Source organism: Microtus ochrogaster, chromosome 16 (genome assembly GCF_000317375.1).
Source record: "Microtus ochrogaster isolate Prairie Vole_2 chromosome 16, MicOch1.0, whole genome shotgun sequence".
In the NCBI taxonomy this organism is placed as follows: domain Eukaryota; kingdom Metazoa; phylum Chordata; class Mammalia; order Rodentia; family Cricetidae; genus Microtus; species Microtus ochrogaster.
This window is the reverse complement of record NC_022018.1, coordinates 31,811,952-31,827,641: the sequence shown is the minus strand read 5'-3', so window position 1 is coordinate 31,827,641 and position 15,690 is coordinate 31,811,952. Positions and strand designations below refer to the sequence as shown.

The 15,690-nt window shown below is 42.5% G+C and overlaps 1 protein-coding gene across 2 annotated transcripts in view; it reads right to left on the bottom strand.

Moving 5' to 3' along the window:
• Nucleotides 1-15,690, bottom strand: part of Dcdc2 (doublecortin domain containing 2) — a 156,237-nt gene that overhangs the window by 6,226 nt on the left and 134,321 nt on the right. For both annotated transcript variants that reach the window (XM_005354984.3, XM_026782837.1), the window contains exon 9: nucleotides 12,710-12,810. In XM_005354984.3, coding sequence (XP_005355041.1) covers nucleotides 12,710-12,810 — 101 coding nt within the window. The remainder of the gene's footprint in view (nucleotides 1-12,709; nucleotides 12,811-15,690) is intronic.

Sequence of the window (15,690 nt, the reverse complement as noted above, 5' to 3'; positions counted from 1 at the left end):
GAGAGAGAGAGAGAGAGAGAGAGAGAGAGAGAGAGAGAGAGAATATCACGCCCTCTGTCTACATGAGGGTGATCATCTAGGGCCTCCTGGTGTAGCTATTTCACCCCAATTGGCACATTTGTGTCTGGAAGGAGAGAAGGTCATAAGACTCTAGAAAGTAGCTCAGAAAGTTCTTAGTCCCTCTGCAGGTAAGGATGGCTCAGGCTTCAGAAGACTGCAGCAGGACCAAGTGAGACCAAGCACACGGGGACAGAGAGAGTGCGGTCTATCATGCACGTTCACATGGGCTCCTCCAGTTGTCTGATGAAAACTCTACAGGGTTGGATATGTAGCTTAGTTGGTAAAGCGCTTACCTAGCATGCATGAAGCCCTGGTTTCAAATCCCAGCACTGAATAAAATCAGACGTAGTAGAGGGTATGGTGACACACGTCTCTAATCCCAGCATCGATCAGATGTAGTGGAGGGTATGATGACACATGTCTCTAATCCCAGCTCTCAGGAGGTGAGGTACAGGATTCGGAAGTTTAAGGTCATTCTCAATTATATAGTGAATTTGAGGGCAGCCTGGAATAACTGAGAGTTTGTCTCGATAAAAGGGGGAGGGGTACCGGGCTTGCACTACTGTGTGAATGAAACTATTTCCTAAGAGTTCACATACAGCTGTATGTGTTTTCATTCACAGAGAGATAAAGTGACGTTCAGATTAAGACGCTTGGGCCAATGAGATGGCTCAGTGGGTAATGGTACCTGCTGCCAAGCCCGAGGACTTAAGTTCATCCCCGGAATCATATGGCGAGAGGAGATAACTGACTCTCACAAGTAGTTTTCTTATCTCTACATACGTACGGTAGCACATATGCACACACCAAAAAAATAAAATTTAAAATGCAATAAAAAAAAGAGATTAAGTCACTTAGTGGCTTTTTCCCCTCTGTGAGTTTACACAGCTACAATGCAAGCTAGCAGGTGATTAGGTCCCCTGGGACGGCTAGGTCCATTTCCAGAGCTCGCCAGCTCCCGCCCAGCAGCACTGGTCAGGCTTTGCTTTCGAGATATCGGGTATATATTTTTGGCAACAAAGTTACTATCGTAAAACACATTTGTTTCCAAACTGCTGTCCCCTTCCTAAAGCAATGGGAATATGCTGGCAGGAGACAAAAGCAACGGCGGCTTTCTGAAATCAAGGGGCCTCTGAGGTGACTCAGTTCCCCACCGTGGTGTGGCCAGTGAGACACATCCGCAGGCAGCACTTCCACATCTCACTTGCCAGCTGCAAGCCTGATTGTCCCAGCGGGAGGGAAGGGGACAGAACGGAAATGCCCTGGCTTGTCCAGAGACAACCACGCCTTTCAACATCAGAAAAGACAGAGATGTAAGCTCCCTCTGAAGGCAGAGCTAGGACTAAAGTCTCCGCTTCTGATCAGCTTCTCCTCACTGATCATGCCTTGTACAGAAGCAGCCATTAAAACCTGGCTCCACCCCTTCACACTAGTATCACTGTGACCTTTTGGGCAGCATGAAATCAGGGATATGCCCCATTTTCTCACAGTTTCAGACCGAGATGTTTTGCTGGCCTCCCTTGGCAATTCATAAACCGATGTTAGCCCCCCAAACCTCAGAAGGTAACTATACTGGGGAACAGTCTCTAAAGAGGTGACTAAATCAAAGTGATGCCATTTGTGTGACTGGTACCCTTAGAGAAAGGGGGTAATTGCAGGACTGAGGTACGTCCACATGAGGACCCCAAATTTACAGCCTCCAAAACCAGGGGATAGGGGGTTTTTGCTGCTTAAGTCACTCAGCTAGTAGTTCTTTTTCATAGCAGACTTTGTACACGCATGCACTACCCAAGTACTCCCTTCACTGTGCACACATATGCATGTACATGTACACACGTGCACACACATACACATGTGCACACACACACACACAGAGATAGATATATATAGAGAGAGAGTTCCTTCCACATATAATGTGACAGGAAAGGGAAATTGAATGCAGCCTTTCCCAGCCTGAAATTTAGTGTTTCCTAAGAAACAAACAAACAACAAACCCTTAGCCCAGTCCCCTTTTGTCTGTGCATGGAGAATGCATCTTTCCCCTTAATTAGCACCACCTACTCCATGGAGCCTCATGGCTCCTCCTTCAGGTAGATCACTAGCTGCTAGGCACCCTTACTGTGTATGGATTCCTTCGGGATTCTCAAATCCTCTAACTGTAGGTGAAACAAAATTAGTACATACAAATTGCTAACCAAAACCAGAGCTTCCCCCCGAAAAAAAAAAAAAATATTGGTGTGAACATAGAATTATGGGGGAAATGTCAGTCTTCTCTGTGGAGATCCCTGGAAACCCCTCAGGAGAGGTCTTCTCCTGTTCATCTCTAAGCCCACTGACTAGTGATATTCCTAATCTTTAATATGGTAAAGGAGAAGACCCAGTGGAGACAGAGGTGCACATTTATCAAGCCCTCTCCTGGTACCAGGTATCAGGTTCTGGGCATCTCATATGCATAATGACATCCGGATTAACCTTCAACAGTGATGTGAGGACAATACTGTTATTACCCTAATTTGCAGATACTGAAGAAGATAGAATTCGGTAAGTTCTCCCCACCTTTTCCTGGGATGAAGCATTTAGAGAGCAAAATAAAATTCTGGCCTCAAGCAGTTACGACCACAACTTAAGCATCAGGTTCTGAGTCAAAAACCCCAACACTCAACACCTGGTGACACTGGACCCACTGGACGCCCCCATCAGAGAGTACTCGACATCACAGAACATCATATGGTTCTCGACCATATGAGCAGCACAGTCACAAACAGATCATGTTAAAAGGGCATTCTGGCTGTAATGAAGCTTCTTTAAAAGGAAGTTACATTTTTATCTTAAAATCTGTGGGTCCACTGGTTGAAATTTGGAAGTACAGCGATGACTGTGGCTGGAATAATTTTGGGTCAAGAAGATTTATTCTAGTCCTACCGCTCATCTACGGTTGTTGTTTTTAAAACCGTATTATAAGAAAAGAAACAGATTTGCAAAAGTAGTGACTTGGAAAGTGTTTTTATCCGTGATCACGTCCTCTCCCTATGCTTGCATCAAATTTTGGTCAATTTGTGACTCAAATTCTCAGAGGACAGGTTTTCCTACAGAAATCGTTTCTCCCAGGGGTATACACATCCTGAAATTTCAGGACTAGCTCATGCCTATGAGTAATTGCACAATACTATACTCTATATAAAATACAATTCTGTCTTACTGGAGTTAAAAATGTATTTATTGTACTCTATTTGAAATGAGTATTAAACTTATATATATAACAATATAACCATGAGCTCAGAAGTCACTTAAACTTCATGGTTCCAGTCTTCTAGACTCGTTGGCACTGACCCAAAGCGCACAAGGTTAGTGGGTTAGAGACACATACATATTATAGACATTTGTATAATCACAGACACCACAGACCCTTAAACAAAGAGCTCTGCATATGAAAATCAACTTTTGCCTTTTAGATTAAATTTGTTAGTAATATATCATATATTCTATAATATATTTTAGTAATTGTTCTTAATATTTGTTATTATTTTCAGTACATTTTGCCCAGGTCTGCCCACATCACATCTTGCCATTTAGTCTTGGTCTGGGAGTTGTTATCACTGGCTACATCCTCACAGCATTTAAATCTTTTATCATGCTTGCTGCTATGAAGATTTACTCGGGGTTTCTGAGCACCAGGAGGAAAGGCCATGGGATGTCGAAATCTTATGAAAACAAGGTACCTGACACCAAAAGCATCAGCTACTTGGAAGAAGACTTCACAGCAAGATGGGGCTGTCTAAATGACTTATGCCTGAAATGCCTCATCGTACTTTGACAGTAACTAAAGCTTCAAAAATTAGAAACAGGAGAAGACAGCTAAGCCAGTACCCAGCCCACTTAGGAAAAAAGTACCCTCATTTATTATATTAACATTATCATTCCTGGGGGGATATATCTTCATGTTCTAAGCTATCTAAAAGACACAGAATTTCTAGTCAAGTGACACCATCTATCTACCCTTTCCTGCACAACATTCTTCCCATCCTGAAAACAAAGCACACCTAGAAACTGGAAAGCTGAGTCAGTAAAGGTGGGGAGACTCCCTAGGGGTCCATGGAAACTGCCCTCTGTATCTGTAACATGGGGATGTGTGTGGGCTTGGTGCTGACTTTGGAACGGAAGGTATTTCTGTACTCTATGGCAGAGGCATGGCAGTGAAGGTACAGAAATTATTGTGCTTGTTTTTATTTCTGTTCCCATGGAAACTAAAATCATCTCCTACCAAGTTGAATGAGGTATTTTGAAATAATCAGTTTCAATTTTTCATGATAGCAAAGTAGTGCTTTTTTGTTCTCAGCTTTCCAGGGCTGACTTTCATGGGGGGTGGTGATATTGTCTGAGGACACAAAGACCACAGAAGTGGTGATTATATTCAGAGGCATGATCCCAGGTACAGATGAGGAGTGAGGATGAGTTTGCCACTGGTCAGTGATGTTTCATTTAGGCCCTGTAGAGCTCTGACAGCTCCTATAACATCCATATAAAAATGTAGTTTCCTGGAAGCATCTGGATGGCATGGGGTTATTAAGTCATCATGCGGGGGGGTGGGGGGGAAGGGGGAGTTTTCTCATTTTAAAAAGAAATGTTGATTTTATTTTATTTTCACTGAAATCCCTGCAGGCTATATTTTAATGTTTAACAGCATTTCTCTCAATTAAACATAAATCTACAAACACAGCGCCACTGAAAGCCCACTTTCTGCAAGTGCATAGGAAGGTTAGGAGTTCTGCTCACCCTCACCCTGACCCTCCCTGCTGATGCTCACAGAACTAGCAGGAATGTGATCACCAATGACCTGTGGCTGGAATACAAAGAGCACGCATGAACTGCTGGTTCTGACTCCTTTAATTTTCAAAGTCACTGAAGGCTGAGTGGCCCGGTGCTCAGGTAGAGCCAATTATGGGGAAATCAGGAGTTCCTAATCGCTCTACTGCTCCTCATGAGAGGTTCTAAGAAGCCATAAAGCAGAAGCCAGGGCTTCCTCCTGTGCCAAGAGCACCATCAGCAAGTGGCTTCTCTGTGGAAAAATGACTTTCTCTAATGAGGACTTTTTCTTCTGTGGCAAAATAAGAGTCCAGGTTTCCTTTGTTTCTAGATGTTTACACTTCTGCTTAATAAGTGCATTTCATTGAAGAATGGTTGGGGTTATGTTATTGTATATGAAAAATGGATACTTAGAGGCCCTTCCTCTTGCTGGGTTTCTGAGAGAAGCTGCAGGTGATTACTGGTCATCTCCAGGTAAAGTCAGCGATAGACTGAGAAGCCAGGAAAATCTATGGGTTCAGATTTCAAACTCTTGTTTTCTGGCTATACCCTGTGAACTGGCTATAGAGTCTTTGAAGTGGTACTGTGTTCAGAAGATGTGAACATCTGAAGTAGTCACAGCTGAAACTAACTACCCAAGGGGCTGGACAAGCAACATAAGCACTTAACTCAGGACAAGGTGAGAGAATAAAGAAAATCAGCTGAAGAATATGTGGCATGCCAAGCAGGCACAGGAGAGTCAGGGTTGACAATGAACGGACCCTCTCCTGGGGAATCTAGTCACAGGCCTTCGGTTCTCATCTCTAGCACAGATTACATGAAGATGGTTTAGGAGAAAAGTGACTTCTGGTTGAACACTGTAAACTGAATAATATGGATTTGTTTTGCTCCCTGACATCCTTCAAATGTCCCTCCAAAGCATCAATAAAAGGAATTTTTAAAGGAATCTATCCATAAAGATACTGAAGACTGAAAAGGAAATAATAGCAACAAAAATTGAGGCACAAAAAAGTCAGTAGTTGTATGGCCAATAGGAGTAGATGTCAGAGAAGAAAAACTCAAACGTACAGAAAGGGAAGCTAAAGAATAGGTATGTGCATCCAGTGTGTTGAAGCCAAAGAGAGTTCTCTTGGGGAGAGTTCCAAATACCCTTCTCACAGTCAGGTCCTAACTGTTGAGCACTAGGCTCATGCAAAGAAAATACCTAAAGAGTCTTCTCTTAAGAAACAGGAGAACAATGCTAAGACTACCAAAATATAGAGAAGCTCTTCCCTTGAATACTACCAACCAATCACACTGCCCTGGATCTCTCCTGGTAAGTTCTGCCTATGCACTGTACTTAATGATTCACACACACACACACACACACACACACACACACACACACACACACAATCTCCCTAGCACCAAGGCAGGAAACAAAACAGAAAGACAAAAAAGAAACTCATAAGAACCACACTAGAAAAATGAGGTTTTTAAATAATAGAACATTAGAATTTGGAAAAGGGAAGACGTCATATCCATGAAACAGGAATAGTGTGTTATTAAAAAGAGCATTCAGGGGCCGAGGAGCTCATTTAGCTGGTAGAGTGACTATTGTAGAAGCATGAGGACCGGCGTTCAGATTCCTAACCACTCAGTAGTTAGGCACATGCATCATTAACCCTACACTGTGGACAGAGGAATCAGAGCCGGGAGAATCCCAGAGGTTCGTTGGATCAAACTAATGTGCTCCTAGTTTACTGAGACACCTGTGCTCAAAACATAAGGGTAAGGGTAACAGAGAAAGACACTCCAAGTCAAACCTCCAGTTTCCACACACACGTTCTACTCATGTGCACATATATTCAATCAAGTACACACCACACTGTCAGGAGCCAATTTCCTCCTAGGATTATTGCAGGAACCATCACCCTGGGGAGTCTGCAGAGAACCCCACACCCCTAATTGTGTTAGGAATAGTTCTATTGACAGAGCCTACCCCACACCCAAATTGGCTGTTAATGGAGAGCTATCTGTTAGCGGAACCCACCCCACATTCCAAACTATCTAGAGAACTAGGTGTGTCAGCTCCTAGTTGTGACTTCCTGGCCTACATGACCTGACCAAAGGTAACCTCCTGGACCATGTGACCAACATGAACCACGCAGCAAGAGCTCAGGCCCCCGTGCCCAGCCCCCAACTCCTTACCCTATATAAGCTGTACCCCATCTCTAATAAACGGAGGCTTTGACAAGAATCTCGCTTAGCCTCCTTCTTGTCTCCTAGCCCATTATCTTCCAGATAGTGCCTCTCTGGGACCCTGGAATAACTGAACTGCAGGGTGGGTTACAACCCCTAGACTGAGTAGCCCACCCAAAAGTGGTTTACACCACAGATGGGTCAAATGGGGGAATGAACATTCAGAAAATATGAAAGTATCTAGAAGGATTAAGGATATGATAACCCAGGTGAGAATATCAACAGAAGGGGCTGAAAGTATGTGACCTTAGAAGAGTCCCTGCTGAGCAAGCACAAGGCAATGAGCTCAATCCCTGGCAGACTGTTCTTGTGGGTGTGTCTTACACCCTGTATATTTGATGTTACATATGTAAGAGACATATATGATATAAACTGACATTTTAAAAATCTAACAAACAATTCATAGAGATACAAAGCAGAAGAGATAATTATGGCTTCAGTATGTCCTATGTACAAATACTGAAGCTCCAGAAAGAAGATTATCAAAGAAACAATTCAACATGACTTCCAGAACTAGAATCAAACATTTCCAGAATAAGAGAAGTACAATGAGTAGTTAGCAAGCAAAAAGACTACACCAAGGAGCCTACTTAGAAACTGTCTGAATGCTAGGAACAAAGAAATGAACCCAGAGATGGGGGAAGTGTCAATCAGAATTTCAGGAAAGGCAAAGCTACCAAACTTCTCAACTGCCCTTCTGAATGGGAAGCAAAATTGAGCAAGGTTTTCCAAGTCTTGATAGAAGTCACGTGACCCTAGAGTTTTATACCTAGCCACACTGACAGTCAAGTTTGAGTAGAGAAACCAAGGCAACTCTCAGATATGAAACACCTCTCACTGGGGCTGTATCACTTGCCTCTGTATGCATGAGAACCTAGGTTTAAGCCCCAATACTACTGAAAAGTCTCTCCCATACAATGTACCTCCTATGAAGCATTTTTCTGGCAACTACTAAAGGAAAACTGATTACACCTTCATTTTGTGGGGACAACTTTTCTTTACTGAAGGTTTAGCAAAGAAAGAAGACATGTAATCCAAATACCAGGATCCATCCCCTGAAAAACAGAGGGAATTCCCCAAATAATGATGAGGAAAACAAACAGGCCCAATCTGAGAAGTAGATGCTAAGTAGATACACCAAATAGCTTTGGTGACTAGAGGGCTTGAGAAAGGGGACAAAAAAGATTGCATATTCACAAAAATGTGGATAATGGATCAAGTGGAGACCCACAGCTTCAGGAACAGGTGTATAGAAACCTAAGCAGAAAACAATGGTTAATAGTCAGGCTAGGGAGGAATGAAGGTGACAGCGTAACTAGAGTCTACAAAGAAGGTTCATAGATAGGATAACTTGCAGATTAAAAATTAAACCAGGAAAAATAATTATAAAAATATTAGAAAGAAAAGGGTATGTTTGTATACTGTGTTGACTTATTATGGGTGGGAGGAAGGAGGGAAGAGCAATCGAGTAACCAGCTCCCATCATCATTAGGTAGAAGGTTCCATAAGCAACATAAATTGTAAAAAATAAAATCAAGAGATAGTTTCATGAAATCTGAGGTGACAAGATTATAAAATAAAATTATTAAAATGCCACATGCCCTCGTGTAAGCCTTAAAGACCTTAGAGGTATTAAATTACGGTATTATATATTCCAGAAAACGTGAAATAAATTAATTCAGGTTGGTTACCCCCAGGAATAGAAGCAGAGATGGGATAGGTAGGGTGAGGAATTGTGCTTTTTGCTGTAACCCTTGTCAAAATGGTTGCCTTGAAAGTATTACACACACAACTTCGGCTGGAATATATAGGTGAAATATATGCATCAGAAAATAACAAATGCCATACCTCCAATTAAAACAACAAAATAAAACTTTGTCTGCTCCAGCATTCAGGATGGTATTTCTATACTAGTTAACAAAACAGCTCAGCATAAGGCCATTTTGAAATTCTCATTACTACAAAAGCCATTCGGTCTGGTCTGGCCTCTCTAGATACATAAGCATCTCCCCATGAGTTTCAAAGCAGTATTAGGCCCACCACTACAATGTCTAGACTCTGAAATTTTCCCCCAAAGGATTGGGCTTTGAATGCTTGTGCCCCAGTAGTGGCGCCTTCTGAAAGGTGATGGAGCCTTTAGGAAGTAGAACCTTGCTGCTGGAAGCTTTTGAAGGCTATAGCATCGGCCCAGGTTCTGGTCTTGCCCTCTAATTCCTGGTCCATCATACACAACCAGAATTCTCTTCTGCATACCACACATTGATAGACTTGGACCATGATACAAGATAAACCTTTCTTCTCCTAAATTATCTCTGGCAGATGTTATGGCCATAGCAACAGAACTCCATGAATGTTGCTAGTCTCTGACTAACAAAACGAATCTGGATTAGGGACAGAACTCTGACTCTTGGCTGAAATTTGCCATACAATAGATACACGAGCCCACAGCACGCCCTCCATGAACACATATGCTGGAGACAGAAGGCATGATGAACTGCGGGTCTGCCTCCTGTACGGCAAACACACTAATCTTCCAGAGCTTCACAGATGCAATGGTCAAAAACAGAGTGTCTCCCATGCTTACCACATGGGAAAGGGCTACATAATAACCTCTCTGTGGTTTGAGTATCAGAAACAGAGCTCCAGGCTTGGGGAGCTCAGATCTTTTTCATTATTTTATTATGAAAATATATACACGTAGCATAAAAATTTGCCTTCTCAGCCAATCTTAAGTATGAGAATCAATGGCATTAAATCTTTATAATGGGCAGTAAATCGTCCTGGTTTTGAACCACAAGGAGCCATTTCCTTTATTATTAGAGGACAAAAAACAGACCGGGCCTCTCGTCACTGTTGGCATTATGGGTCACATAATTTTTGTTGGGGAGGGTTCTTATGTTCATTAGAGGTAACTAGTGACACTGCTGGCCATGACTCACTAGATCCAACAAACTCACTAAGTTTTGACAACAAAGCATCCCCACAAATAGCCAAATATCCCTCTAGAGACAAAACTGCCTCCACTGAGGAAGTCATTGCCTTTGCTCTCCAAGGCCATTCGTTATACAAACATCTTGAGAAAACATTCAGGTCCAGTGAGAAGGCTGTGGGTAAAGGTGACTGCTGCCAAGCCTGAAGACCTCAGTCCCTGGGGTCTACATGGTGAAAACAGAATGAATACATACCTGCACTTACACACACACATATATATGAATGTATATATGTATATATATGTGTATGTTTACATGTGTGTATGTATGCACGGAATGGGAAGATTGTAAGGAAGGCCTGTCTGTCAGGTTGTCACCATGGTCATTTAAGAATCATGCAGTTCCTGGCCCTCAGCGTATACCTGATAAAAGGCAGCTGCTATTCAATGCAGACCATACAGGTTGTCTTCTTTAGAGCTGTTCTCATTGTTATGGAGCTAGTGGATCTCTCCACACCCTCGCTGGTTTCGCAAATACTAAGATCATGGCTACTTAGCACACTGAAGTGGCTCAAAGACCAGCCCCCAGCACCTGGTGCCCAGCATGGAGCCAATGGGCCCGAGGATTCCCAGCACTGTGTGGAAAGGAAAGGAGTGGAAGGAAGCAAGGAAGAGCCTCTGCCATGTGCTTTCTTTCCTCCAAGTCGGTCTGTGTGCTGGTGCCGTTCTCATCCAGCACTTGAGGTTTCTCTGTCACTCCTGCCCCGCTGCATTTTATTCGGTTATCTCCACACAGCCCGTAAGAAACCGAGCACTGCAGATGCAAGGCTGCCCTAGTGACATCATACATCCGTTCTCCCTTCCATGCCCCTCCCTCCAAATCAGAAAACACCTAAGTAAACAGATGCCTCTCACAACTGCACACGCTGCTTCAGAAACAATCAGTGGAGAGACATTTCCTTTACTAGGATGCTATGGTGTTCTCTGACTTTAGAATATAAATTAGTCTTGGCTTCTACAACTAATAAGTTTTATACATACATGATTACTCTCCTTTGTCTGAAAATACAATATTTAATTATGGTTTCACAGTAGAATTAAAATTCTGTTTTCTCCCAGGGAAAAAAAACAACTATAACTGGGTTTATGAAAAATTTTTAGTGAGAGCAAATCCTAGAATAAATTGGATTTTTTAAATCTATGAATTTTAGCACATCAGGCTTTTCATAGGGAAGACGGTGTGTGCAGAAAGTATGGTGGAATAAATAATCAAGCATCAGTCACGCTGCTGCCCTGTTAAGACAAACGTGTGGGGAGATCACTTGTGGATCTGCCTATTATGAAATTTGCTTTCAGAAAAGGAAATAGCACATAATAGTCACAGATGCATGGCAATTCCTAGTCATCGCTCCCTTCCTCCAGAGTCTAGCACTAAATCCCAACCCTCCAGATAGAATTGCCATGAATGTATTAAAAAGTGTAATAGAATCGTTTCAAGTATTTTGTTTTAAAGTTCTCCAAATGAGTTCAATATGGTGTGAAGCCTAAAAGTACCAGAATAACATAATCTGTACAGCAGAGGGTACCAGGGTCAACAGTTTGGTTAATTAGGCTTCAATTTTATTATCCTCTCCTTTAGAATGTAGGTGTAAACATGTTGGCACACACAGTGGGGGCCTTCAAAAGTTCATTGTTTCATCAATATGAACTCTTCAAAATCTTTCAGTGTAAAAATTAAGAAAGTGAAGAAAAAATACCCTATAATGCTAATCATATTTAATAAAGAATTACTTTATTAAAAAACAAAGTGTGATAGGGTCTAGGGAGATGGCTCAGTGGGTAAAGAGCCTGCTAGCAAGCATGAGGACCTAATTTCAGATGTCCAGAAGCCACATGAGAGCCAGGCATAGCACACATCTTTAACCCGCTGTTGAAAAGGTAGCGGCATGGGTCCCAGGGACTTGCTAGCCAGCTAGTCTAGTCAAGTCAGTGAGCTCCAGGGTTAGTGAGAAACCCCATCTCAGAAATAAAATATAGAACAACTGAGGAAGATGCTTGATGCCTACTTCTGACCTACACACACTCAGATTCACACACACAGGAACACATGGGTAACTGGCTTACTTCTTGCATTTAGCCAGAATTAACATGGCTTAATTTCTTCTGTTAACACATCTTTCTGAAACACAAATGAATACATTGTTCTCCTGGCCTAGGAAAGGAAATTACTACACACAGAGAAAACATTTGAGTTGTATTTATATGACAATTCTTTAAAACACACACACACACACACACACACACAACAATCAAACAAACAAAAACAACTAACCACAAAAATTTCAAAGACCCCAAAGAAGAGAATATCATGGCATTATAAAAACACTTCTTTTTTTCCTAGTTTAAAAATCCCAGCCAAGGCTCCTTTTTTAAAATCAGACTTTCTCTGTGAGATTGTGGCTTACATGGAGCTCCCTCTTGTCTCCCCTGATTATTAAAAACACACTATTTTCACATTAAAGAGAGACAGGTGGATATTCTCTGGAGGGGTACTGGGAAGAACTGGAGGTGCAGAGTTCTACTCTGAAGATCATGTGACCCCTTGGCACCTGAGCACATGAGGGAATCAAAGTTATGTTTCCAGTTTCTAAGGGTACTTAGAGGTGTGAGGATTACCTGGTCCACAGGAACCTCAACTTGAGTGTCTTCATCCTCTTGGACTTCTGCTGCCCCCCTCGTTTCAGATCTCTCTGTTCCAGCTTTGAAAATGCCTTCATCTGCGGAGCCAAACACAGGTGAAAAAAAAATCAAAATCCAATCGTGACATCGTGTGGCTGAAAGCTGACATTACAGTGAAATGCCAGAAGGGAAATAAATATATAGATTCAGTTCCTCTTTCACAGCAAGTACTTAAATGTGCTGACCCCCAAGTCTTCTGTTTTAACTGAGAAGAGCTCCAGTGGCCCCAATAAGGCTGTCTTGAGCAAGCAGAGCTCTGCTGGAATGCCTGCTCATATATGGTTGCTGGCTGGGAACACCAGTGTCCTGAGATGGAAAGGGCTCCTGGCTAGACTCCAGTCCTCCTAGCCAGCAATCAGTGACTATGCTCCCTGCTTTACAAAACACGCGAGTTTCCATTTCCCTGGAGAATGCTATGCATTCAATAGAATATAGGCAAACAATTGTCTCTATTCAAAGCAGTGAAACATATTTTTATTGCAACAGGCTCATAGCAGTAGACTTTCTGCATCTCTCCAGACAATAAACATGTTTTAGTTTTGCAGATTTCTACAAGAATTTCACAACCCGTGGCTTTACGCCCTTGACAACAGAAGAGACCTATGCCCCTAGGGATTTAGGCTAAGCTCCTTCAACTTGCTTCCTTCTGCAAAGCAGCAGTCTCCATTTTCTGTATTTGAAGGATTTTCAATGTCTCCCCTCAGCCTTCCCTTCTCCAGGCCAATAATCAAATCCCAGAGCCTTCTGTCATTCTGTCTACTTGCTTCCAGACATATCTAGTGCTGCAGCCACCCTCATGGACGTCTGCTCTGTCTCAATTTTTCAGGCTCTCCAGATATGGAAACTTTACCTCCTTTGCTGATAGTCTACTCCAGGTTTGATTACCCCTACAATGTAGAAACTGCTTCTCTTTTGTCTTCAGGTTATTTCTATTTCTATAACAGGGGCATGTTTGCTAGAAAAATTACTTAATATACGCCACAGAACAGGAAACATTGCTGAAATTCCAAGGTCAACCTTAACTACACACAAAACATAGGCTTACATTTGTTGGGGAACGATCATATGAATGAGATGCAGCACCCAGGCTGGGACACGGGACAGTGGTAGAGCACTCACAGGTGTCGTCTGTTCCCTATGACTGCTTACAGCCCAACAACCAGAGAGAAACCGACCCCCACAAGCTGCCCCGAGGCCTGGGGTCTCATAGGTAGAATTACAGCAGAATGTAGGAAAACTGGAGATGACAGAGCCAGGGAAAGACATAGGGGAGGAAGAGAAGTGAGGAGGGATTGAAACTCAGGCACAATTCACATTCCTTTCTTAGATGACAGACACATAGGCTGTAGCTATGACTTACTGGGCTTCTTTACAAAGAGACAACACAGGATGCTCTATAATTTATTATAACAACAGAACGTGTTCTCAGAACTCACAGTCACTGTCAGTGTCTACCTCTGTCAAGCAGAGCTACAAATTGTCAAGATATGTATTTTAGAAAAGGTGCCCCACTAGATAGAAACAGCACATTCATTAATAACAAGTGAGGCTGGGATGTAGCTCAGTGGAGTGCTTGCCTACTGTGTATAAGTCATGGGCTTCAACATGTCAAAGTAAAGCACCCTGGTAATCCCAGCACTCAGAAGGTAGAGGCAGATAGATCAGACAAATTTAGGCCAGCCTGGGACATACATGGTACTGTCTTGAAACCAATAATGTCAAATTGAAATGGTCCTTGGACAGCAAGTGTCAGTCTTGAGAACAGCCAGCAGAAAGACAAGTCAGCCAGAGCCACCTTGGGATGAGAGAGACACACAGAGCGTACAACCATGGAGGTGCTGACCTGGGCTGGGGCTCATTCTTCAATGAGGGGAGATGCTGAAAGCTATGCCCACTAGCTTCAGGGAAGGAGGGTTGAAGTGGAGTAAAAGGTGAAAGTTCATCACAGTCAACAGAAACCAGAGCTATAAGGAGCAACCCACTGGGATGCCAATCCATTCTCACTATAAATGCTAAGGTTAAGGTGGTGATACCTTTCATTCTTAGAGAAATCACGGCTTTCAAAAGTAGTCTTGTTACTCATTTTGATATAACATGTTCACAATTTAGAAAAGTTAGAAAATGAAGGAAATAAACACCCTTCCAATACCTCATGGCCCAGAGACAGATGTCCCAACATTTTCACAACTTCCCCTCCTCCTCCTTTTACTCCTCTTCCTTTTCTTCATCTTCCTCACTCTCTCACACACATACAAATAAAACTTGAGATTTATAAGCCACTATCTACTTTAAAATTATATCATGAGCATTTATCAAGCCATTAAATGCTACTTGAAAGGCCGGGCGATGGTGGCGCATGCCTTTAATCCCAGCACTCGGGAGGCAGAGGCAGGTGGATCTCTGTGAGTTCGAGACCAGCCTGGTCTACAGAGCTAGTTCCAGGACAGGCTCCAAAGCCACAGAGAAACCCTGTCTCGAAAAAACAAAAAAATAAATAAATAAATAAATAATAAAATAAATAAATAATAAAATAAATGCTACTTGAAAATATTAAAAGATGATGGCGCTGTGCTAATAGACACTACTAAATACTACAGATTGGATTTTTGAATGGATGGGGCACATTGTAAGAAGTTGATTGATGTGTAACTGCATGAGATGAGTGAAGAATTGCCACTCTGGAGGCAGGAAGAGGATCCTGCAACCTCTGGAGGAGAGAGATTCTAGAGGTAAGGATTACCTCCTTCTCCATGTGCACAGCAGAAGCAGGTATCTGTCTTCTGAATGCCTGTTTCCAAGAGTAAGACTGGAGCACTGTACACAGTTATGTTCAGTGAGCATTAATTGAAAATAAGGTGGAAAAAAGCCCTAGGTTTACTCTCTCTCCTCTCTCTCCTCTCCCCTCTCTCTCTCTCCTC